General features: G+C 49.9%; 1 protein-coding gene across 1 annotated transcript; it reads left to right on the forward strand.

Annotated features, from left to right (window-relative positions):
• Positions 1–718: 718 nt before the first annotated feature.
• Positions 719–23544, forward strand: Nynrin (NYN domain and retroviral integrase containing). The gene is made up of 8 exons (XM_090345312.1): positions 719–960; positions 11368–12026; positions 12663–14162; positions 15606–15736; positions 15866–15962; positions 17290–17391; positions 17609–17710; positions 18971–23544. Exons 1-8 carry the CDS (start codon positions 763–765, stop codon positions 21807–21809), a joined length of 5628 nt encoding a protein of 1875 aa, XP_090201438.1. The 5' UTR covers positions 719–762; the 3' UTR covers positions 21810–23544.
• Positions 23545–24476: the final 932 nt, after the last annotated feature.

Raw genomic sequence — 24476 nt, forward strand, 5'->3', positions numbered from 1 at the left:
AGCCTACCCCCTCCCCCACCCCCGTTCAAACCTCAGAAAGGGTCTCCGAGACAAGCTCGCTCCTCCCCTCCCCTCTCCTTTTCACCGGAGACAGAGGAACGTGGAGTGAAATTAACTTGAGCCCCCAGGTTCTGGCTCTGGGCCCCAAACTTGGTTGGGAGGGAGAGGTTTCCAGAACCCACCCCACCCCTCATCCCTGCCCAGTCTCCCGCCCCTCCTCCCACGCCCCTCCAGGAGACCCAGTCCACAGTTTTTTCCTAGAGGGCCGGGCAGAGTGCAGGAAAAGAGGGCGAGGAGGGGCGGCCGGCAGGAAGGGCTGGTCCCGGGGGCAGCGGCGGGGAGGGCCCGGGCGGCGGCGGGGCGTGGCGGAGGGGCCGGGGGCGGGGCCTGGGGAGGGGGCGGGGCCTCGGCTCCGGCGGGCCTCGGGGGCTGCCGCGCCGGGCTGGCTGGGAACCGGGTGACACTGTGATTCCGGCTGTCTCCAGGGGCCGGGCGGAGGGGCGGGGCGAGGCGGAGGGGGCGTGGCCGGGGCTCCGTGGGGTCCCGGGGGCAGCTGTGCGGGACAGGCTGGGACCAGGGTGACTCTGATTCCGGCTGTCAGCAGGAGCGCGGCGGAGGGGGCGTGGCGCGGCGGAGGGGCGTGGCGCGGCGGAGGGGGCGTGGCCGAGGCTCCGGGGGGCCCCCGGGGGCTGCGGAGTCGGGCTGGCTGAGACTCGAGTGACACTGTGATTCGGGCTGTCTCCAGGGGCGGGCGGGGCAGCCATGCTCTTGTCCGGGGGCGAACCCCCGGCGCTGGAATGGTTAATGGTGCAGACAAAATCCAAGCCCCGGGTGCGGCGGCAGCAGCTCCAAGTGCAACGCATCTTCAGGGTCAAGTTGAACGCTTTCCAGAGCCGCCCCGACACCTCTCACTTCTGGCTGCAGCTGGAGGGGCCCCGGGAGAACACGGGCAAGGCCAAGGTAAACAGCTTCTCCCGGCCCCACGCCTCTGGCTGCCACTCCTCGGGAGTCAGCGGCCCCCCCGAGGACCCCGAAGTGGACTCCATAGTGGAGTCTACAGGTAGTGAGTGCAGGGCCGTCCTGCCGCCTCCAGCCCCAGCCCCAGCCCCTTCCCTCCAGTTCCTTCTTCCTTTTCTGCCCCACCCCGCTCCTGCGTGTCACCGCTGTCCCTCAGATGCTCTGGGAGTGTCTTCCCGTGTGTGATAGCCCACCAGCCCCTGGCCAGGCCCCGGGATTCCATCAGGACACCGGTGTCCAGGCCCTCTTAGTCCTGTGGCTCTGCAACACACCCCTTTGTTCTTCACGGAGACTGCAGGCCTGAATCTTTCTTAAATCCTGAGTAGGACGGGGTGCTAAGATTGAAGGTGGGGGAGGGGTGGCGGGGAGGGGGAGCTGGTCTTCAGAGACACTTGCAAAGCCATGCTGGCATTTTAGAAATGAGGAATTTGGAGACCAGGGAGCGAGAGAGGCCTGCCTAAGTGCTAAGGGCCAAGTAGGTGTGGGATGGTGGGGCTTGGACCAGAACCCAGGACTCTGCCTCACATTTTAGATAGCCTCCTATAGGGGCTCAGGGTCGGATGCAGATGCTGTGCAGCACTGCAGTCCTTGGGCTTGAGTGAGGACCTGGGAGGAGACTGAGGGCCTGTCCAAGTCGCATAGTATGTCTCCCGTACTTTCCCCTTGCCTTCTCTCCTTAGCTGCTTCTTTGCCTGGGCCTCTGGCTCTCCCCCTTCCCTCAAATTCCCTTATCTTTTCCTAGTAGAAATGTTACAGCCTCTCTCTGTCCCAGACCACCTTCCCCCAGACACACAGTATTCCAGATCAAGGCCGGGGCAGTGGAGGCCCAGAGCACAGCCCGCAGTAAGGCAGCCTGCCTGCAAAGTTCCTCCCTCATCCCCTCCTTGAGCTGCTACATCAGCAATTTTCTAGTTCTGACAGAGGTACTGGGGGCAGGGAGGGTTTTCAGTTCCTTAGAGGTGGAAGGGAGGGGAGGAGTGTCTACTGAGACCAGATGTGCTAGATCTGCTAGAGAGAAAAAGTTTTAGAAGCTAGAATAGGGTAGGTTAATAGGAAGAGCCCTTGCTGAGTGCCCTGGTGGTTTATGCCTGTAATCCTAGCTACTGAGGAGGCTGAGATCTGAGAACCATGGTTCAAAACTAGCCAGGGAAGGAAAGTTCGTGAGACTTTTATCTCCAATTAACCAGCAAAAAGTTAGAAGAGGTATGTGAATTCAAGCCCCAGAACAGGTACCAAAACTATAACAAAGGAAAAAAAAACCTAGAAAGACTCTGTTGGGTTCTGAATCTTTTTGTTACTATGCAATACCACAAGTCAGCCTTTTGTGGAGTGATATACTGTGTTTGATTTTTTTTTTTTCGTGGTGCTGGGGATTGAACACAGGACCTTATATATACAAGGTAAACACTCTACCATTAAGCCACATCTCTGGCTCCCAGAGTGTAGTGAGTGCTTGCTCCTCTGCTCTTTGCTGAAGTCTTAGTTCAGCTAGTTCAGGCCTGGCAGTGCTAGTTCCCATTGTTGCCTCTTGGGGCTTTGTACTCTCATACATAGTGCTCCTAATCCAAGCCCTGCTAGGTAAATCCAGTGACTCAGTTCCCTCTCCCCCTGCCTTTACAGCACTGTTAGTGGCAGAGCTAAGCACTAGGGGCTCACTCACATCTGTGATCCTAGCTACTCAGAAGGCTGAGATCTAAGGATCTTTCTTCTTCTTCTTCTTCTTCTTTTTTTTTTGCCAGTCCTGGGGCTTGAATTCAGGGCCTGAGCACTGTCCTTGGGATTTCTCAAGGCTAATGCTCTACCACTTGAGTCACAGTGCCACTTCCAGCTTTTTCTATATATGTGGGACCGAGGAAATGAACCCAGGTCTTGGTGCATGCTAGGCAAGCACTCTACCACTAGACCAAACTCCCAGCTCCAGGATCTTATTTCTTAAGGAAGAAGACTTACCTCCAATTAACAAACAAAGGAGATGTGACTTAAGTGGTAGAATACCAGACTTGAGAGAAAAACAAAAACAAAAGAACAACAGCAGCAACAACAACACAAAAAACAGTTACAGCACCCAGGCTCTGAGATCAAGGTTCACTACTGGCAGAGGGAAAAAAAAAGTGGGAATGGTGGGAACTGAAAGAGAGGTGATTATGGGGTCACTCTCTTCCATGTTGCCCAGAGAATAGAAGGAAGAAATTTTGGGAGAAGGATATGGTTTTGTTCCAGGGGTTAAGAGATCTAATCTGGGGCGGGGGAGGGAAATGGGTACCAAGACATGTGAAAGGGTATCAATGTATGTGAATTAATGCACCTTCTATCTGGCAAATATCATGTAACCCTTTTACTAATTACAATAAAAAAAAAGAGATCTAATCTGACATGTCATCACCAAATTAGGTCCCAGATTTAGGAGTGTGTTAGAGTTTGAAATTAGGGTTTGCTCTCTTCTAGCTGGGGAATCTGAGGCAAATAATTTGCTATTTGGGGGGACATTTTCCTTATATATAAAACCATATAAAAATGCCCATTTTGGCCGGGTGCAGTGGCTCACACCTGTAATCCTAACTACTCAGGAGGCTGAGATCTGAGGATCCCAGTTCAAAGCCACCCAAGACACTAAACACTGAGAGACTCTTATCTCCAACCAGCCACTAGAAAACCGGAAGTGGGGTGTGGCTCAAAGGGTAGGGTAGTAGCCTTGAGCTGAAGAGTTTAGGGACAGTACCCAGGCCCAGAGTTCAAGCCTCATGACTGACAAAAAAAAAATGCCCATTTTTGTAGAGAGGTTGTGAGAGATAGCTGAAATAATAGGTGCTGAAATACTTTGCAAAAATGTGGAGAGCTGTAAGGAATAGATATTGGGTACTGTTGTTATTAAATAGCTGTATAAATGAGCAAGACTTTTTCCCTAAGTGTTGGTCTCCTTGTTTGTAAAGTGAGAGGCTATCTGAATATTCCCTGTCTTTTCCACATGGGAGTGGTATGGCTGGCTGATGGCAATCCCAGCTGTAGGACACAGAATCTTGGACTTTGACAGTCAGTGGCCTTCTGTATAAAGGCTGTCTGGTAGACTAGCTTGTTTGGGTCTGAGTGAAGGAGTTAAGAAAGATCTAGGACCATGTTGAAGAAGGCCTAGCTGTATTTGTATATCATATGCACTTAGACTTCTGGGTAAATCTTGGGTACTTTTAAATTGTTTTATAACTTTGATAGGACTATAAGATATCAAAGATATCGCAGTAAAGCATGTTCTTGACAAAATCCTGGCTTCTCTGAAGAGAAAACAGCAAGTGAGGAGAGGGTTTTTTTTTTCTTCTGTTTGTGTTTGTGCTTGTACTAGGACTTGAACTCAGGGGCTTCCTATTCTTAGCTTTTTCACTCAAAGCTGATGCTCTAGGGCCAGGAGTTTGGTCAAGTGGTAGAGTGCTTGCCTAGCATGCATGAAGACTCAGGTTCGATTCCTCAGTACCACATACATAGAAAAAGCTGGAAGTAGTGCTGTGGCTTAAGTGATAGAGCTCTAGCCTTGAGAAATCCCAAGGACAGTGCTCAAGCCCTGAGTTCAAGCCCCATGACTGGCAAAACAAAACAAAACAGGGACAAGCCTTTATTGTTCTTTTTGCCCTCCTTACAACAGTTTGAGATTGGGCTGGGCATTAGAAAGAAAGGGTGGCATGTTTGCCTCTCCCTTTTGGAGAAGATGGGAGTCCAAAGATTATGGAAAAAGAGAACATCTGGTGCTGCTCACCTGGAATCCTGGCTACTTAGGAGGTGTAGGTTAAGAGGACTGTGACCAGAGATCTGCCTGTGCATAAAAGCACAAGATTGTATCTGAGGAAGTGGCTCAAGGCGTAGAGTACTAGCCTTCAGCACAAAGAGACTCAGGGACAGTTCCCAGACCCTGAGTTCAAGCTCCCCAATTGAAAAAAAAAAGACAATTTGAAAAATAGCTAAAACAAAATAAAGGTCAGTAACTTGGTTCAAGTGTTAGAGAGAGCACTGCCTACCAAGCAAAGGAAGCCAAGCAAGTGCATGCCCCTGAGCTCACACTGTAGGTAGTGACGGTAGAGGTGGTTTATTGTTGGCTTATTCATGTTTGTGGTACTGGGTATTGAACTTTGGGTGGAGTGGTTACTTTGGGGATCTTGATTCTGGAACTCTGGGCCATGGCTAGGCATGTGCACTTTGGAAGTTGACCTGTCCTTTCTCACACTGTGGGAAGAACCAAGGAAGCTGACTGTGGTTGGAGGAGTGCTGGACTTGGCTTCTCCTGAACCATTGTTAAAATTTCAGGAACTTTTTAAAAAGTTTTTATTTCATTTTATTCTATTTTGCTAGTCTCAGGGCTTGAACTCAAGACCTGAGCAATGCCCTTGGACTTTCTCAAGGGCTCTACCACCACAGCACCATTTCTGGCTTTTTCTATGTATGTGGTAACCGAGGAATATGAACCCGGGTCTTCGTGCATGTGAGGCAAGCACTCTACCACTAGGCCAAACTCCCCGCCCAATTTCAGGAACTTTTTAAGCTAGAGTAATATTCATAGCCACACTGGGAGTATTTACACCATAGAAACTGGCAAATGCTGCAAGTTGGACTATACTCTCCCTACCAGCTGACTGTGAAACAACTACCTAATTGTGTTGCAAGTACCTAATTCCTCTTTCTTTAAACTTAAATTTTTCTCAAGTAATCTCTTAAAAAAAAAAAAGCACACTTGAAAGTTTATAGAAGATGGGCCAGGAGTTTGGCCTAGTGGTAGAGTGCTTGCCTAGCATGCACGAAGACCCAGGTTCGATTCCTTGGTACCACATACTTAGAAAAAGCCAGAAGTGGTGTTGAGGCTCAAGTGGTAGAGTTCTAGCCTTGAGCAAAAGAAGCTCAAGGATAGAGCACAGGCCCTGAGCTTAAGCACAGGACTGGCAAAAAAAAAAAAATGGGCTGTGTGTGGTTTAGTGGTAGAGTGCTTGCCTAGCATGCATTGAAGCCCTGGGTTCAATTCCTCAGTGCCACATAAACAGAAAAGGCTGGAAGGGGTGCTGCAGCTCAAGTGGTAGAGTGCTAGCTCTGAGCAAAAGAACCTCAAGGCCAATGTGTAGGCCCTGTGTTCAAGCCCCAGAATGGTGAATATGGATATAAAAGAAGATAATGGCTTACACCTGTAAGCCTAGCTACTCAAGAGGCTGCAATCTGAGGGTCATGGTTCAAAGCCAGCCTGGACAGGATATGAGGCTTTTCTCTTCACTTAACCACCAGAAGACCAAAAGTGGCGCTATGGCTCAAAGTGATAGAGTGCTAGCCTTGAGCAAAAGAGTTCAGTGATATGCCTAGACCCTGAGATCAGGCCTCATGACCATGGAAAAAAAAGAAGATAGTGATTTCCTGTCTGTCCTCTTGTCAGTACCCTTCCCTATGGATGCTTGCTGTGGCATTTCTACCAAAGTATGTATGTATGTATGTAGATACACATATGTGTACATATATATGTACATACCTATGTATATATACATATATCTATATATGTACACATATACAAGTATATTTGTGTGTGTACATGTATGTATGTACCCATGTGTGTATATGTATATACACACATGTACATATTACAATCCTCTCTTCCCTTCCTTTCTCTCTTTCCTAGTCTAAGACTGCCTATTTTGTGTTTCTCGTTTTAGCTAGGATGATAGGCACACACCACTGCTCTCATCTTTTTCCACTGAGATGGAATCTCACAACCTTTTTCTTTTTGACCAGATTATACTGCAATTTGAATCGCCTGGATCTCAGCCTCCGTGGGAGCTGAGATGACCAGAGTGCAGCACTGTGCTCAGCTCTCATTTGAGAAGGGCTTTTGTATGTATTCCTGGGCTAGCCTGGAATCAGGAGCCTCCCGATCTCAACCTCTGGAATAGTTAGGGTAATGGGTGTCAGTCATCGACATGCAGCTAGATGTTATCATCTTTTCATCAGTTACAGATGTTATGTCTTTCTTATTTCCAATGGTCAGACTTAACTCTATAGCCATTTCTTCCCAATGCAGCTATGTTTTAGTTTTCTGTTAAGTCTGTGTTTAGTGGCTGTTTAGTTATGCCTATCCACATATGCATGTCTATACACTGATATGTACAATGATTTCACTTTAATTACTTTTTGCTGTCTAATTTTTTGTACCTATTGTTAATCCTTTGACCTCTCAGTACAATTTTTATGTAATAATGTCAGTGTATTAATTAGCCTTCCACCACTGTGATAAAATCCCTGAGATCAATAAACAACCTATAAATAAGAAAGACTTGGGCTGGGAATGTAGCTTAGTAGTAGAATGCTTGCCTAGCATGCATGAAGCCCTGGGTTCAATTCCTCAGTACCACATAAACAGAAAATGCCGGAAGTGGTGCTGTAACTCAAGTGTTAAAGCCCTAACCTTGAGCACAGAGAGGCTCAGGAACAGTGCCCAAGTCCTGAGTTCAAGCCCCTGGTCTGGCAAAAAAAAAAATAGATTCTTCGGGTTCATAGTTTCAGCTTTTTTCAAGGCTGCTAAAAAAGTAAAGAGGCAAAAAAAAAAGGATAGGTTTCCAGCATCCCTTCAAGGGTGTATTCACAGTGACCTAACTGTTTTCTACAAAGACGTCACAAAGGCTCTAGATCTTCCCGACAGCGTCAAGCTGAGAACTGAGCCTTTAACATGGAAGCTTTGGGGTAACGTTTCAAACATTTTACCAAACTGTTGGTGTTCTGTTTGAGTGTGTGTGTGTGTGTGCGCGCGCGTGCGTGTGCGATCCAGGGACTTGAACTCAGGGTCTGGATACTGTCCCTGAGCTTCTTTGGTTCAAGGCTAGTGCTCTACCACTTGAGCTACAGCTCTACTTCTGGCTTTTTCCTTTTTTTGGTAGTTAATTGGAGATAGTCTCAAGGACTTACCTACCCAGGCTGGCTTTGAACCATGATCCTCAGATCTTAGCCTCCTGAATAGCTAGGATTACAGGTGTGAGCCACTGGCACCTGGCTACTTGTTTGTTTTTGTATTTTGTTTTTGACATGGAGTGTGGACAACTTTGCCTGGGATGGCCTTAACAACCCTTTTGCCTCATCTCCAAAGTAGCTGGGATCACAGACAGTGACACTCGGCTTAACTATCACATTTTCAATGTCTAAAAGTCATTTGGGCTGGTTGCCTGTGGCTTGTGCCTGTAATCTTAGCTCAAGGACCTGTGCTGGTGAAATTCAGCTCGAGAGTAGAGGAACCCAGTGTCTCCCAGACTCTTTTCTTCTTCTTGATTGGGCCAGAGAGGCAGAGGTCTTCCTTCTGACTAGACATTGTATGTATCAGTGGGGCATTTCAAAACCTTGGACACTGGCTCAGCAACTTATCTCTTCATCTGGGCAACAGTTACCATGGTTACAGCTACAAGTTGTCCTAGAGGGGGATTAAGTAAGAACCTCCCAGGATTATCTACTAGTCACATGGTAGTCAGCCAGAAGAGGTGGAAAGGACTCTACTTTTAAAGTCAGGTAGATGTGGACTAAAATTCTGGGGAAGGCACCCTTGAGCCGTGGGTAAACTGAAAGGTCCTTCTAAGTCAGGCACAGTCTTAAGTGTTGGGGACTGACTGTGGGGTCAGTGACCTTGGACCCGCACAATTGAGTACACAAGGAAGTAAGCTCTTATCATGATTTTGGGCTGTGTCAATAGCTTCTCATTTAACCTGTTTGGGACTTGTTGCTAGGGCCTTTAGGCTTGCCTAAAGGTTGAGAAAGGGATTGAGGCCGTAAGGCTGCAGCCGGAGGCGGTGGGTGTGAGGGGTAAGGTTTAGAATCAGACACCATAGTGGCCTGAGGGTCATATTTCTTTCCTACTTCTGGGGGGGCTCTCTGCTCTGTCCCCATTTTCGATAGAAGATGTAGCATTTCTTCTAACTTCTTCTCTATCGTAGCCACCCGGCCCTCCATTGACTCATCATAACTTTCCTCCTTGGTATTCAAACCTGAATTCTGATACTCAATATCTACTGGTTGTTGTTCCCTTTTCAAGATCTCACTTAGACTCTCTTGGGCTGCGGCATATGGCTCAGCCTCAGGTTCTTCAGAAGGGTCCTTTAACTCATAAAGTTCCCTTAATTCAAGATTAAGTTCAGCATTTTCATGTAGAGGATCTATGTATTCACTTACTAAATTCCATACAGTAGCAGCCTCTATTGGGGTCTTTTCGGGGCCATATACATCATAATAATCTTGAATTCTTTTTCCTATCCGCTGCCAGGCTTTTTGGAATTCCTCCTCTATAGACCTCGGGCATGCCTCCTCGACAAACTGTAGGAAGCTCTGAAGCACCCCTTTTTCCACCCACGTTCCGTGGGCTTCAAATAGGCCTGTTAAGATCGGTAGAAACAACCCATGGCTATTAGCTTGACCCATAATTTTTACTCCTGACTATACTCTCTTAATAGTCCTACGATGTGTTACTCACCACAGGGAGGGGTCCTTCACCTTCGTCCCAGATTTTCAGGGTCCCTGTTCGGGCTCCAGATGCCGGGGCCAACCGGCAGCAAACCAGGGTTCGCAGATTGGGATTCCTGAAATAGGGGGCAAGGACTAGGAAAAAATAGAAGAGAGACAAACAGATGGGGTTCAGGAGGGCTACAGCCCAAATCAGGAGCCACAGCTTAAGAAGCCTGTAGCCCAAGACCGTAGCCCAGTTTATTTCCAGTTCTCAATCTTAAATACACTTCTTTCAACTAGGGAACTGCCAGGGGCTACATTCGTACAAACAGTATCAAGTCTGAAATAGGTTGAATGAGAAGCTATCAAGTCCCAAACAGGTTAAATGAGAAGCTATTGACACAGCCCAAAATCATGATAAGAGCTTACTTCCTTGTGTACTCAATTGTGCGGGTCCAAGGTCACTGACCCCACAGTCACGGTCACTGACCCCACAGTCAGTCCCCAACACTTAAGCCCTTCCTATGTATTGATTACTGAAGCTTCAAGTAGTCTGTGACATAGAATCTATTCTTATAGATGGGGAATCAGGTGGCTCGATGGGTGGATGAAATAATAAATAATTTGCCCCAGGTTCAGCCTATGTCCCTAGCTATCACAATTATCTAATGCCAGAGGACTGGCCCTGGAGTATCTAGTTTCATCTATCATTTTACAGATTAAGATACTGAAGCCATGAGAAAATGACAGATTTCTTACAATTCCATCTCTTGCTCCTATTGATTATCAGCTATTACTGAAATGCCTTTTGCTCTTCTATTATTAAATATAGTTGCGATGTATTTTTGAAATTATTCACCCTCTTTCTTTACTTTTTTGTTGCTGTTTCTGGGGCTTGAACTCAGGGCCTGGGTACTGTCCTTGAGCTGTTTCTTGCTCAAGGCTAGCACCCTGTCACAGCTTTACTCCGGTTTTGGGGGAAGTTGATTGGAGCTAAGACTCTCCTGGCCTGGTGCGGTGGCTCATGCCGATAATCCTCGCTACTCAGGAGGCTGAGGTCTGAGGATCGAGGTTCAAAGTCAGCCTGGGCACTAAAGAATGTGAGACTCTTATCTCCAATTAATCACTAGAAAGTGGGGCTATGGCTCAGGGGTAGGGCAACAGTCTTGAGTTGAAGAGCTCAGGGACAGCTCCCAGGCCCAGAGTTGAAGCCCCATGACCCACAAAAAAAAAAAAAATCTCATGGATTTTTCTGCCCCAGCTGGCTTTGAACCATGACCCTCACGTCTCAGTCTCCTCAATAGCTAAGATAACAGGCCTGAGCCACCAGTGCCCAGCTACCCTCTATCTTTCATTTTCCCTCTCTCCACTCTCCTCTCATCCTCCTAAATGGTTCCAGATCATGCACTCCCTCATATATAAAATGTTCCTTAGGTCTAGCTTCCACGTGAGTAAAAAATATATGATATTTAGCTTTTTGAGTTTGACTTATCTTCTGAACATGTTGATTTCCAATTGCATTCTGTGTGTGTGTGTGTGTGTGTGTGTGTGTGTGTGTGTGTGTGTGTGTGTGTGTTACCAGGACTTGAACTCAGGGCTTTGTACTTGCTAGGTAGGTGCTATACCTCTAGATCCCCTGCCCTCACACTCCCCATTTAATGACCCCAAGATAGAAGTAGAGCTAGATCTCTTAACTCCACATCTGGGTCTTCTTTCTCCTCCCTTGTGTGTCTTCTCCCCAGTGTTCTGTGGAAGCAGATGAGATGTGAGGATGACGATGTGTGTAACTGGCACTGGGGGAGTAGGTAGGAGGAGGACATGCGCTTAAGATGGGGCTGGATTTCCAGGTAAGGAGGCTGGAGTCAGCTGCAGCTCAGTAACAGACTGCTTTTCTTTTGCCCTGTCCATGTTGTGCAGGAATATCTGAAAGGCCTGTGCAGCCCAGAGCTATGGAAGGAGATTCGCTATCCACCAGTCCTGCATTGCGTCTTCCTTGGGGCCCAGGGCCTCTTCCTGGACTGCCTCTGTTGGAGAACCCTGGCCTATCTAGTGCCTGGCCCCCCCGGTTCCCTGATGGTGGGTGGCCTGACTGAGTCTTTCACCATGACCCAGAACTGGCTGGAGGAGCTGGTGGCCAGGTTGCGCTGGGGTCCTGCTTCCTTCCTAACTCCCCGGGGGATCTGGGAAGCGGAGGTCTCGAGGGCCTTTGGGGCGCTCCTGTGGATCCGTGGTGACCAGTATGCAGGGGATCTCCTGCAGCTGCCCCCAGCAGTACAAGAGCTGCTGCTGAGCCTGGTGCGAGATGCTGCAGGCAAAGAGGACATTGTTGAGTGGCTCAGCCACTTGGGCATCTCCAGCCCCCACTCCAGCCCAGAGGTCTTGATCTGCCTGTCTCAGCAGCAGAAGGAAGACTCTGCCGTGGTGTCTGTGGAAGAGTCTCCTGAGCCCTTCCTGGAAATAGGGACCTTCCAGAACAGGGGCTCAGAAAACCCAAAACGATTAATGAGCTCGGGAGCTACCCAGTCTCTAGTCCCAACCCAGGGCACACTGCAGGAGACAGCAAATCAGCTGGTTCGGTGAGTTCTGGATAACGTCTCTGGCTTGCCTGACCTGTCCTTGCTTCTCTACCCAAGAAATAATAGGAGTTTGGTGTTTGAATTGGCCCTTCCTTCCCTCCCTCCATCCCTCCTCCTGCCCTTCCTCCTTTCCTTCCCTTCCCCCTTCCCTTCCCAATTGTACTGGGTGGGATTTGAATGCAGGGCCTGAGGACTGTCTCTTAGCTTTTTCTCTGAAGGCTGGTGCTCTGCTACTTGAGTTACTTCTGGCTTTCAAATCCACTCATGGACTTTCCTGCCCGGGCTGGCTTTGAACTATGATCTCAGTTTTCTGAGATTAGGAGAATTACAGGCTAGGATTATAGGCTTTAGCTACTGGCACCTGGCCTTTCTACTTTTCTTTCTTTTTTTCAAATTATGCTGCTCCTGGGGCTTAAACTCAAGGCCTGTGGACTGTCCTTGAGTTGTTTTTTTTTTTCCCCCCCTCAAGGCTAGCTAGAAGTGGAGCCATACAGCTTCTGCTGTTTATAGTTTATTGGAGATAAGGGTCTTATGAACTTTCCTGTCCTGGATGGCTTCAGATCACAATGCTAAGATTTCACCCTCTTGAATACCTGGCATCTTTCTACATTTTTAACTAACTTGGGCTTCTTTTAGGGTTGTTCACAACAACAAGGGTGGCACAGACAGCTCTCGAGAGGAAAGACCAGCACTAGCAACCAGCAGCCAGGACTCTGCACGCCACCCCCAAGACTTGTTGAAGCAAAGGCAGGTACAGAGAGTGGAAGACAAACTCTCCTTCCAGCCTCCAGTATCATCCTTGGGTGCGTGTCCATCATGGAAGGCCTGGGCTCCGGGACCAACCACTGGGCCTTTGTGGCCTGGGACCATTACAGCATCTTTCTGGACAATCAATGAGCTGCATTCTCTCCACCTGGCTTGCCTCCTGTCCCAGGCCTGCTTCAATTTTCCCTTCTGGCAGAGGCCACTGGGTCCCCTTCAGATGAGGCTGCCGGGGCAGAATGCTTCGCCCTTAAATCTGGAGTGGAAACAGAAGGAGCCAGCTGCTCTGCCTAGTGAAGAAAGCCCAGCTTGCAAGCCGGGTGGGGAGGTGGGAGGAGAGATAGCTCTACAGAACTGTCTGAGGCCAGAGACCCCCCCAAAAGTCATGAGTGTACTGGTGGTCCCAGGGGGCTCTGGTGTCAACCATAAGATGAGTCCACCACTTCCACAGACAGGCTCACCCTTGACCTTGTCACTCAAAGCTCAAACTCAAGTTGAGCCTGAGAATCAAGGACCTATCTGGTCAGATTGCAAGAGTCTGGAAAGAGGGTCCTCTCTAGCACTGCCCACGGAGCTGGGAGTGACCACAGCTCAGGGGAGACCCACGGCTCCAAAGGGGCTGACACCCCAGGCAACCCCGGAAGTTCCAGCAGTGCCTGACACTCTCCAAGTGCCTATGGCTGCCACAGTGGCCAAAGAGGAAGGCCCACTCCCAGCTAAAGGGTCCCTCACAGCTCCCAACGGGCCTTCAACAGCCCACAAGTTGTGCACAGTGCTCCCAGAGCCTGCAGCTCCTGAAGTGCCCTCAGCCCCGACAAAGCCAGCAGGTCACGTGGTGCCCACAGCTCCAAAAGCAGCTCCGAAGACATGTGCCACAAAAATATTACCTGCAGGTTCAAAAACACCTAAAACTCAAACAGGATCTGTAGCTCCCAAAGCACCTGCACCCCCCAAAACACCCACAGTCCCCAAAGCAGATCCCAAAACTTCCAGAGCTCCCACAGCCCAGAACGTACCCACAGATGCTGGCTCAGCCCTGGATGCAGTCGAACTGCAGCATGAAGTCCAGCATCCATCAAGAGGTAATAGTGATGCTTTACCAATGGGCCAGGGGGAGGCAGGGAGGCCGGGGAATCACTCCAGCAGCCCCTTGGCTCCCAGCAGTAAGCACCAGTGCCAGAAGGAAGGGCTCTTGGGGGCTTGGGAAGGGGCTGCGAGGCAGTTGCCCTGCCAGCCACCAGCAAACAGCACAGTGACCAGCTTCCAGAGGTACCACGAGGCCCTGAACACGCCCTTCGAGCTGACCTTGTCAGAAGAACCTGGGAACCAGAGATTGAGGAGAGTGGTCATCGATGGTAGCAGCGTGGCCATGGTGTGAGTACTGTGCGTGGGCTGGGGGCTGGACGAGGTACAGAGGGGTAGAAGGATTCAGATGAGACAACTACGGGAGGGGAGTGGCTTATGCTGAGTAGCCATACTGTGTGTGTGTGTGTGTGTGTGTGTGTGTGTGTGTGCCCTGGGTCTTGAACTCAGGGACTGGGATTCACCCCCTTTGAGGCACAGCCCCACTTCCAGTTTTCTGGTAGTTATTTGGAAATAAGAGTCTCATGGTCTTTCTTGCCTGGGCTGGCTTTGAACTGTGACTCTCAGATCTCAGCCTCATGAGTAGCTAGGATTACAGGAGTGAGCCACCAGTATTCTGCTTTGATTTCTTTTCTTTTCTTTTTTTTCCCCTTCCTTCCTCCCTCTCTCCCTCCCTACCCTCCCTCTCTTCCTCCTGCCCTCCTCTCCTTGCTTCCTTCCTTCCTTCCTTTTTTTTGGGGGGGGGGTGCCAGTCCTGGGTACTGTTCCTGAACTTTTGTTTACTCAAGGCCAGTGTGCTACCACTTGAGCTAAAACTCCATTTCTGGTGTGTGTGTGTGTGTGTGTGTGTGTGTGTGTGCATGCATGTGTTTGTGTGTGTCTGTGTGTGAGTGTGCACACGCACACTCCACTGGAGATAAGAGTCTTGCAGACTTTACTGCCTGGTCTGACTTCAAACTGCAGTCCTGGAATCTCAGCCGTCAGCCTCTTGAGTAGCTGGGTTGCACATGAGCCACCAAAGCCTGGCTAGTGCCTGAACTTTTTTGATCAAGCCCAGAGCCACAGTTTTACTTCTGACTTTTTGTTGGTGAATTGGATATGAAAATCTCAGGGACTTTTCCTGCTTGGGTTGGCTCTGACGCAGGATCCTCAGATCTCACCTTCCTGAGAAGTTAGGATTACAGGACTGAGTCACTTGGCCCCTGGCAGTGCATAGAATTCTTTTTTTTTCAACCAGTTCTGGGGCTTGAACTAAAGGCCTGGCACTATCCCCGAGCTTCCTTTGTTTCTGGCTAGTGCTCCGCCACTTGAGCCACAGTGTTACTTCTGACTTTTTCTGTGTATGTGGAATTGAACCCAGGGCTTCATGCATGCTAGGCAAGCACTCTACCACTAGGCCAAACTCCCAGCCCGTAGAGTAGTTATTCTTGATGAGCATGCTCTGAGCATGTAATAGGTGATCAGGGACTTTTTTTTTTTCTTCAATCTCAAGTCTAGAGGCTGCTTTCTTTCTCTCATCTTTTATGTCCCTAATATCTGAGCATGCACATAGCTTACACATGTGTGCATGTATGAGCTCACATCCACAGTATCTGCAAGGGTTGCGTATCCAGTGGTTGCTCACAGGATGTTTGAAGATGGAGGGAAGGGAGGAGGTCATTGTTGATGTGGGGCTGGCTTTGAGGGAAGAGTGATGAAGCAAGCTCATTTTTCCTCTTGCCCACCCCTCCCCAGGCACGGTCTTCAGCACTTTTTCTCCTGCCGAGGCATTGCCATGGCGGTGCAGTATTTCTGGAACCGGGGACACCGGGAGATCACTGTATTTGTGCCCACTTGGCAGCTGAGGAAGAACCGGAGAGTGCAAGGTGAGATACACTTATCCCCATCCAACCTTTCCATCACTCAGCTTTTCTTCTCCTTGTCATTTGGCTCCACTCTCATGCTACCCCATCACGGTCTCTCTCTCCCTTCTCTTTTACCCCCTCCCTCCCTAGAGAGCCACTTTCTGACGAAACTCCATTCACTCAAGATGCTTTCAATTACCCCTTCCCAGCTGGAGAATGTCAAGAAGGTCTCTACCTATGATTACAGGTATGGCTTTCTCCAGGTTTCTCGGTGGGTTGGGGTGGTTCCGGATGGAGTGTGACGTGGACTCCTGTCTCTCTTCCCTGGGGAAATGGAAGCAAATATGTAGGGAGTTAGGACTGTGTGGAGAGAGCTCAAGGTCAGCTCTTTCCAGGTAAAAAGGTCATCCCTGAGTTTCCTGGCTTTCTGTTTCCATGGCCTGTGGGCTGTCAAGAGCCATGGCTTGGCATTATTGGATGAATCTGTTCTGTCTCTACTGCAGCAAGGCCCTGCCATAGTCTAGAGTTGTTGATATCTGGCAGATAGAGATCTTGGCTTTCCTTAGCACCTCCCTTGTTGGCTGACATCTACCATCTATCCAGCCAGTCTCAGAGCTTGGAATGGGCCACTCAGCTTCCCCCCATCCCCGCCCCTCCCTGGTTTAAGTTTAAGGTGGTTAACATCCTCTTTGTTCAGGACTGGGTTTGAGGGAAGATGAGTTGTCTGCATAATGACCCCTGCCGGGCACTTGTGGAATAGCAGGATTGGGTAATTAGAATGAAACTAACTTCCAAGAGTGGAGAAATACCTTTTGATTACTTTTGTGATCACCACTTTCTTTAGAAAGAGGTTGTCTTTGGAAAATGTGTTTGCTTCCTCCCGAATTTGTGTTTGTACATGCTAGTGCATATTCCCGTGTATGTCTTGGTGTGCATAGGAACGTCCTGCATTGGCAAAGAAATACTGGAATATGGCTGGGAGTTGGTCCTAGGTAGAGTGCTTGCCTAGCATGCTAGTGCTCTACCACTTTGAGCCACAGTGCCACTTCCAATTTTCTGGTGGTTCATTGGAGATAAGAGTCTCATGGACTTTCCTGCCTGGCCTGGCTTTGAACCACGATCCTCAGATCTCAGCCTCCTGAATAGCTAGGATTACAGGCATGAGCCACCTGTACCCAACTCGCTTGCTCGCTCCTTCCTTCCTTCCTTCCTTCCTTCCTTCCTTCCTTCCTTCCTTCCTTCCTTCCTTCCTTCCTCCCTGCCTTCTTTCCTCTTTTACTCTCTTTCTCTCCTTCTCCCTTTTTGTGCCAGTCCTGGGGTTTGAATTCAGCAGCAGAGTGCTGCTCAAGGCTGTCTGTCTATGCTAGAGTCACAGCTCTCCTTCTGGCTATTAATTGTGGATAGTCTTGTGGACTGCCTAGCATGGCTTTGAATCATGATCCTCAGATGTGCATCTCTTTGAGGAGCTAGGATTACAGATGTGAGCCACTTGCACCTGCCTAGTTCATTTTTCTAGTCTCCACATAATAGGGGGTTGGTTGTGCTGTCCTTTGCAGTCCCCTATTTCCATACAGGCTCATGGTAAAGCTGGCAGAAGAGACAGATGGCATCATTGTCACCAATGAGCAGATTCACGTCTTGACGAATAACTCCAAGAAAGTGATGGTCACAGAGCGGTGAGCTACTCCCTAGGGATGTGAATTTATCCTTCTGGTGGGGGGAACCCCGCAGAAGGAGGAATGTTGGGGAAGGAAAAGGGCCCTGGGAGCAGTGCTCGCATCACCAGCCCAGGTATCTGGAGAAAGGAGGTCTGACGGTCTGTGGGGCACTGCTGGGGGACATGGGGGAGTGAAGAGCTTATCTGTGACATGCCTCTTTCTCTCCGGGGTTCAGCCTGCTGCCCTTCACATTTGCGGGGAATCTCTTCATGGTACCAGATGACCCTCTGGGCCGTGATGGACCCACGCTGGATGAATTTCTAAAGAAGCCAAACAGGTAAAAGTTCAGACCTCTCCTGCCTCCCCTCCCCAGCTCTCCAGGGACTGATCAAAGCCTTCTTTTTTTCTTTTTCTTCTTTTTTTTTTTGTCAGTTGTGAGACTTGAAGTCTGGGCCTGGGGGCTCCCCCTAAGCTCTTCAGCTCAAGGCTACCACCCTACCCCTTGAGCCACAGCACCACTTCCGGTTTTCTGGTGGTTAATTGGAGATAAGAGTCTCACAAACTTTAGTGAGTGGGCTGGCTTTGAACTTCAGTCTCAGATTTCAGCCTCCTGAGTAGCTAGGATTATAGGTGTGAGCCACTGTACCCAGCATCAAAGCCTTCTTGACTGTACTAACCACCGTGTGTCTAATGCTTAATAATAAACACGACCACTTGGTTTTTTCACATCTTTATACTTCCACTACATACAGACACATCCACCAGCCACTTACAGGATGCTTTTAACGTTTGACTTACAAGCTTTAGTACTATTATGTATCCTTCTACAAGTGGTATTATTATTTATTGTTATTGTTATTATTATTTTGAAGCCAATTCTGGGGCTTAAACTCGGGCCTGGCTTTCTCCCTTAGATTTTCTACTACCACTTGAGCTTCCCGGTTTTTGCTGGTTAATTCAAGATAAGTGTCTTTCAAATTTGTCTGTCCTGGCTGGCTTCAAACTAGGATCCTCAGATCTCAGCCTCCTGAGTAGCTAGGATTGTAGGCAGGAACCACCCGTACCTGCAAAGGTTTTAAGGAGATGTGTCTTGAGTAAATATTGTCATGGTAACCATCTTCTTTGACCCTTGAGAGCAATCTGAGACTAGAGTGATATTTCCAGGGTCACGTTGTCAGTGCAGGCAGCACTGGTCACTAGTTCTCTAGCCATCGTCTGCTTTTGGTCACTTTCCAACCCATCTTCCATTTCCTAGGTCCAGCAGGGATCTTGCCCATGCCAGGCCTTGACATCTACTTTTCACCAGTGGGAAATGAGGTTGAGATTATCCTGCCATGGGTCACGCTTTACTTCATATGTGATCCTTTCCCTAATGGGTTAGGCTAGAAGCCATTGGCTTAGCACTAGTTTAAGTGTATCTTGATGGATGAGGATTTTGTTTGCTAAGACTTCAAAGCACAGACATGTCGGTAATGCGGAGGTTCTGGCAGGTACAAGTATAGATCTGACTAAGCCATGATGCTTAGGCGTGGAGTGAGTTTCCCCTTCAATGACCTCTGGGGGTTGTCCTTCTCCCGTGACTTGTTTTGCTCTATAGATTGGACATGGACATTGGCAACTTCTTGAAGGTGTGGAAGACCCTTCCTCCTGTTTCAGCCAGCATTTCAGACGTGAGTGAGGCCTCTGACCCCGGGCCTGTGCAGGATCTTCAGAATGGGGCAGAAGCCCGAGAGGAAAAGGAAGAAAGGGAGCCGAGGGACAGGGAAGGGATGCCAGAAGCAGCTGAGGAGGATAGTCTGGATCCTTCTCTGGAGTCACCGTTCGGTGTGGAGTGCCCTTCCCTTTCGGAGGAAGTCCTTCAGCGCCTCAGCGTGCACGACCCTTCAGACCAGGCTCTAGACATTGACCTCCTGCCAGCGGCGACCCCGCCCACCCCAGACCTCCCGTGGGATGGAAACGCCCCCTGCCAGCAGATCCTGGCTCAGCTGGCTCAGATGACCATCCCCAGAAACTTCACAGCGCTGTCCTTCTTCGTGGGGTTTGTGGACTCCCACCGGGATGCCATCCCTCACTACGAAGCCCTTGTGTGTCCCCTCCATCGCCTCCTCAAACAGAAGCCAGACTGGCAGTGGGACCGGGAGCATGAGAAGGCCTTCTTGGCCCTGAAACAGGCCCTGGTGTCTGTCCTCTGTCTGACAGCCCCCAACCCCCAGCTGCCCTTCTGCCTGGAGGTGACCGTGAGCCAGGTGGCACTCACAGCCATCCTTCAGCAAGAGCACTTGGGAAAAAAGCACCTCGTCGCCTATACCTCGAAGCCCCTGGTCCCTGATGAGCACAGCGAGGGCCCCTGGTCAGGAGGGGACAGCCCTTATGCAGTGGCCTGGGCCCTCAAGCATTTTTCCCACTGTCTTGGAGACACCCCAGTGGTCTTAGATCTTTCCTACACCTCCCGGGCCACTGTAGACCCTGAGACACAACAGGGCCGTGGGCTTCCCACGGCCTGGCTGAGCCGATGGTCCCTCTTGGTACAGGACAAAGGCAGAAGGGCCTTAGAGGTAACCCTCCTGCCGGGCCTGCAGGAGGAAAACCGGATGCTGACACCTGCTTCCTCCACACCCCAATTCTTCCAGGTCCTGCCTCCTTTTTCTGACCTGTCTACTTTCATCTGTATCCACATGTCAGGCTACTGCTTCTACCGAGACGACGAGTGGTGCTCTGGCTTTGGTCTCTACGTGCTGTCTCCCACCAGCCCCCCTGTCTCCCTCTCCTTCTCCTGTTCCCCTTCCACGCCCACATACGCCCACCTGGCAGCTGTGGCCTGTGGTCTGGAGCGCTTTGGCCAGTCCCAGTTCCCGGTAGTGTTCCTTACCCACTGCAGCTGGGTTTTCAGCCTCCTGTGGGAGCTGCTGCCCCTGTGGAGGGCCAGGGGTTTCCTCTCCTCTGATGGGGCCCCGCTCCCTCACCCAAGGCTGCTTTCCTACATCATATCCCTCTCTTCTAGGCTCTCATCCCCACCATTTCTCTACCGAACCACCTACCGGGGCTCTCTGTTTGCGGTGACTGTCGACACTCTGGCTAAGCAAGGTGCCCAGGGAGGTGGGCAGTGCTGGAATGTGCCAACAGATGTGCCAGTCCCTGTAGTGACTCCGCAGGTGACGAGCAAGAAGCCCAATCTACTAGCACTGCAACTGAGTGACAGCACCCTAGTAGATATCATGGCCAAGCTGCGGGCTGGTCAGAGGATACCTGGCTCCTCCCCTTTTAGTTCTGCCTCTCAGTCACTCAGCCTGGATAAGGAGAGTAGCCTGCTTATGTTCAAGGGAGATAAAAAACCCATGGTGTGGGTGGTTCCTAGACAACTCAGGAGGGATCTGATTTTCTCTGTGCACGATGTCCCTGTAGGGGGCCACCAGAGGCCAGAGGAGACCTACAAGAAAGTGCGATTGCTGGGCTGGTGGCCTGGCATGCAGGAACACGTGAAAGATTACTGTAGGAGCTGCTTGTTCTGTGAACCCCGCAACCTTGTGGGCTGCGAGCTGAAGGCCATTGAGTCGCCGTGGCCCCTCAGGTCCACTGCTCCATGGGCAAACCTGCAGATGGAGGTGGTAGGTCCAGTCACCGGAAGTGAAGACGGCTATAAGCACGTGCTCATTGTGGCTGACCCCAACACCCGCTGGGTGGAGGCGTTTCCACTGAAGCCCTACACTCACACGGCGGTGGCCCAGCTGTTGCTGCAACATGTATTTTCCAGGTGGGGTGTTCCTGTGAAGCTGGAGGCCGCCCAAGGCCCCCAATTTGCCCGGCATGTCCTAATGAGCTGTGGTTTGGCCCTGGGAGCTCAGGTTGTCAGCCTGAGTAAGGCTCTCCAGTTCTGCTGTCTGGCTAGCTCAGAGACCTACTGGGGATTCAAGAAAGCCTTGAAGGAATTCATCTTCCTACATGGCAAGAAGTGGGCGGCCTCCCTGCCCTTGCTGCATCTGGCCTTCAGGGCCTCCTCCCCACAGGCCAGCCCATCCCGTGTCCTGACAGGGGATGACGTGACACTGTCCAAGCCCCTGTGGTGGGAGATGAGCAGTGCTAACATGGAAGGACTCAAGATGGATATTTTCCTGCTACCCTTGCTCAGCGAGCTGCTGGAGCTGCATCTGAGGGTGGCGGAAAAGCCCAGCGAGAAAGCTGAGAACCGGCGATTCAAGCAGGAGAGCCAGGAGAAGGAGTGGAATGTAGGTGACCAGGTCCTCTTGCTGTCCCTCCCCAGGAATGGCAACAGTGCCAAGTGGGTGGGGCCCTTCTATATTGGGGATCGGCTGAGCCTAACACTCTATAGAGTATGGGGTTTCCCAACCCCAGAGAAGCTGGGGTGCGTCTATCCCAGTAATCTGATGAAGACCTTTGCCAAGAGCAGTACACCCCTGGGCCTTGGAGCAGTGAACTAGAGGAGTAGGGGATCCTCTTGCCCCCAGGGACCTGGGTTTCTGCTGCTAGGCCTCTCTCTGTCCTTAAGCAGTGCTTTCTGCCTTCGGAGGCCCTCACTGTGCCTTTTGTAGAGAAGTTGCTTCGTAAAGCTTTGCTGAGTTGCCTTGACTTAGGGATAAAGGTCCCTATAGAAAGACCTCTAGCTTGGGGTATTCAGAAAAATTGCCAAAGGCTGTCATATATGGGCCTCTGACCATATTACACTGGTGTGGGGGTGGGTAGCAAAGTCCTCTTCTAAAATAGTCCAGGATCAAAGGTTTCCACCCCTCCCCGTGTCGTCTTCCCCTTCCTGGGTGGGGGTTGGTGATGGGCAGCCTCCCCCCAAGTCTTACTGGCTGTCTTAATCATAAAACCATGTGATTCTGGACCTCACAAATGAAATGTGTCTTTTCCCAACCCAAGTACATTTGGGGAGTCATCACTAGCACAAACCTTCGTGGGTTGTGGGGTGAGAGCTGGCTCCCTAGCTTCCTGCTAATGTGCTTAGGCCAGACTTGACCTTCCCAGATGTCAAAGGAAGGGCTCCAGTCCCCCTCATAAGGACAGTGGTTTAGGATGGGAGCATGACCAACTACCACCCCCCCCACTTATCAGCAGGGGAGAGAAGGGGGGGAGGGGAGGAGGGCGGGCCACCTACCTCATTTGACACCAGCCCATAGAAACAGCAGACCCCTGCTGGTATTGCTAACCTCTCTGGAACCAGAAATCTGATGCCAAGTGTAGCATCTCTATTTGAAAAGCTGCTTTTGCTAGACCAAACTCATCCCTCCTATCCCCTCTGTTCCAAGGGGAAAAGGGTATCTGAAGTGGATGTCCAGTACACAGCCAGAGACTTAAGTGGCTTTATCTCCCAACCCCTTCCAACCCCACACCAAAGACCACAGCCCTCTGCTCTTTCTGTCTTAATCTGTTCTTTGTCTCCTATGATCTCCACGGTGTGCTGCCTTCCTGAGACCCTGCATGGAGTGATGGTTTTATCTGGCTCACCTCCCAGTTTTCTGGATCTGTGCTGTGTAGAATCAAACCTGAGCTCTCTCAGATCCACCATTCAGAGGCCACTCTGGTGGTGAGAGTGTTTCCCCTAAGTGTGTGTGCTGCTGACTCTCTCCTCTGAATTGCTGCTACTGCTACTGCTGGAAAAAATCAAGACCAGCACTGTTGCTCTGGCTAAGCCCTGAGGTAGCTTTTCTTCTCCAGGAGCGCTGCCAGTCTTTTGGCCCAGCTCAAATTACCAGCACACTTGGCAGTGCAAATGCCTGTAGCACAGACCATAGTTGCACAGCCAGTTGGTGGCTGAACTAGGCTCTGGATTAAGCTTCCCACTCACTCCCAGTTTACCTCTGTGAGGTTCAGCAAGAGGATTCTTTGGAATTCTATACACATATTCCCTCCATGTCTCCGTTTTCCAGTTTATAGATCGACTCCCTGGATGTTCTTCTTAAACCAATTCCAGCTGTAAGCCCTGTCCAGGAGTGAATAATTGGATGACAGTGGGAGAATTGGAAGGATAGCCATAGGGTTTTTAGCAGATACTCTGTTTCTTGGCCAACCTCACCCTGACTCCTTGTCTTTCCCTTCCTTTTAGTAATATGTGCAACCGATTCTCCCACTCTGTGCTGGTAACTACATTTTTGATGCTATACTCCTTTTTAAAGTGACTTCTTTTTCATTGTGTTAATAAATGGGTTAACCAGAGTTGAAATTGTTTTTTTTTTTTTTAACTTAGCTTCAACTAGGTGGTAAGGAGGGTGAATGAGCTGCTAGATTTTTCATGTGGATGTATAGACTTTTCAGGACGGTTCATGACTTTCTGAGATCAGCTGGCCAGCCTCTTAATGGACAGATAGAGGAGACCAGGGACACAGAGTGCCACGCTTAAGCTTGGCTGGCTCACAGCAGCAGCATAGGGTGGAGAGCCCAGGCTTGGTATCCAAGCTGGTGCTCTCCCAGTTCCTGTGTTAGAAGTGGGCAGGGTAGGAGTGCCCACCAATGGTATCTGAATGGTATCTTCTGGCTCCAGAAGGGGCATTAATACAGAATCAATGAAATGCAGAAACCCCACAAACTTAGGTTCCTCTACTGCCTATATAAAATAGACCTGTTTCTTCATTAGTATTCTGCAAGGTAACAAACCCTAAGGGATAGATAGGAAGAGTGTGTGTGTGTGTGTGTGTGTGTGTGTGTGTGTGTGTGTGTGTGTGGAGTATCAGGGCTTGAACTCAGGGTCTGGTTGCTGTCTTTTAGTTTTTTCACTGAAAGCTGTTGTTCTACCACTTGAACCACAACTCCACTTTCGGCTTTTGGGTGGCTAATGGGAGATAAGAGACTCAAACTTTCCTGCTTCAGCTGGTTTGAACCCCAGTCCTCAGATCTCAGCCTCCAGAGTAACTAAGCATCCAGACATGAGCTACAGGCACCTGGCAGGAAATAATCTTGTGCACAGGATAGTATATTTCATAGGGACAAGAACGGGCTTCAGTCCCTCTGGCTTGGAGGCCTCCTTACCCCTAGTCAAACTTCTTGGCTTTGGGCTTCTGCTTATTGGCTGCTGTTCTCACCTGCCCAGATTTCTGTTCAGCATTAGTATGGGCATAGGCGATGGGAGGGAAATTCCCTTCCTGAGAACT

Source organism: Megascapheus bottae, chromosome 14, assembly GCF_031878675.1.
Source record: "Megascapheus bottae isolate mThoBot1 chromosome 14, mThoBot2.hap1, whole genome shotgun sequence".
In the NCBI taxonomy this organism is placed as follows: Eukaryota; Metazoa; Chordata; class Mammalia; order Rodentia; family Geomyidae; genus Megascapheus; species Megascapheus bottae.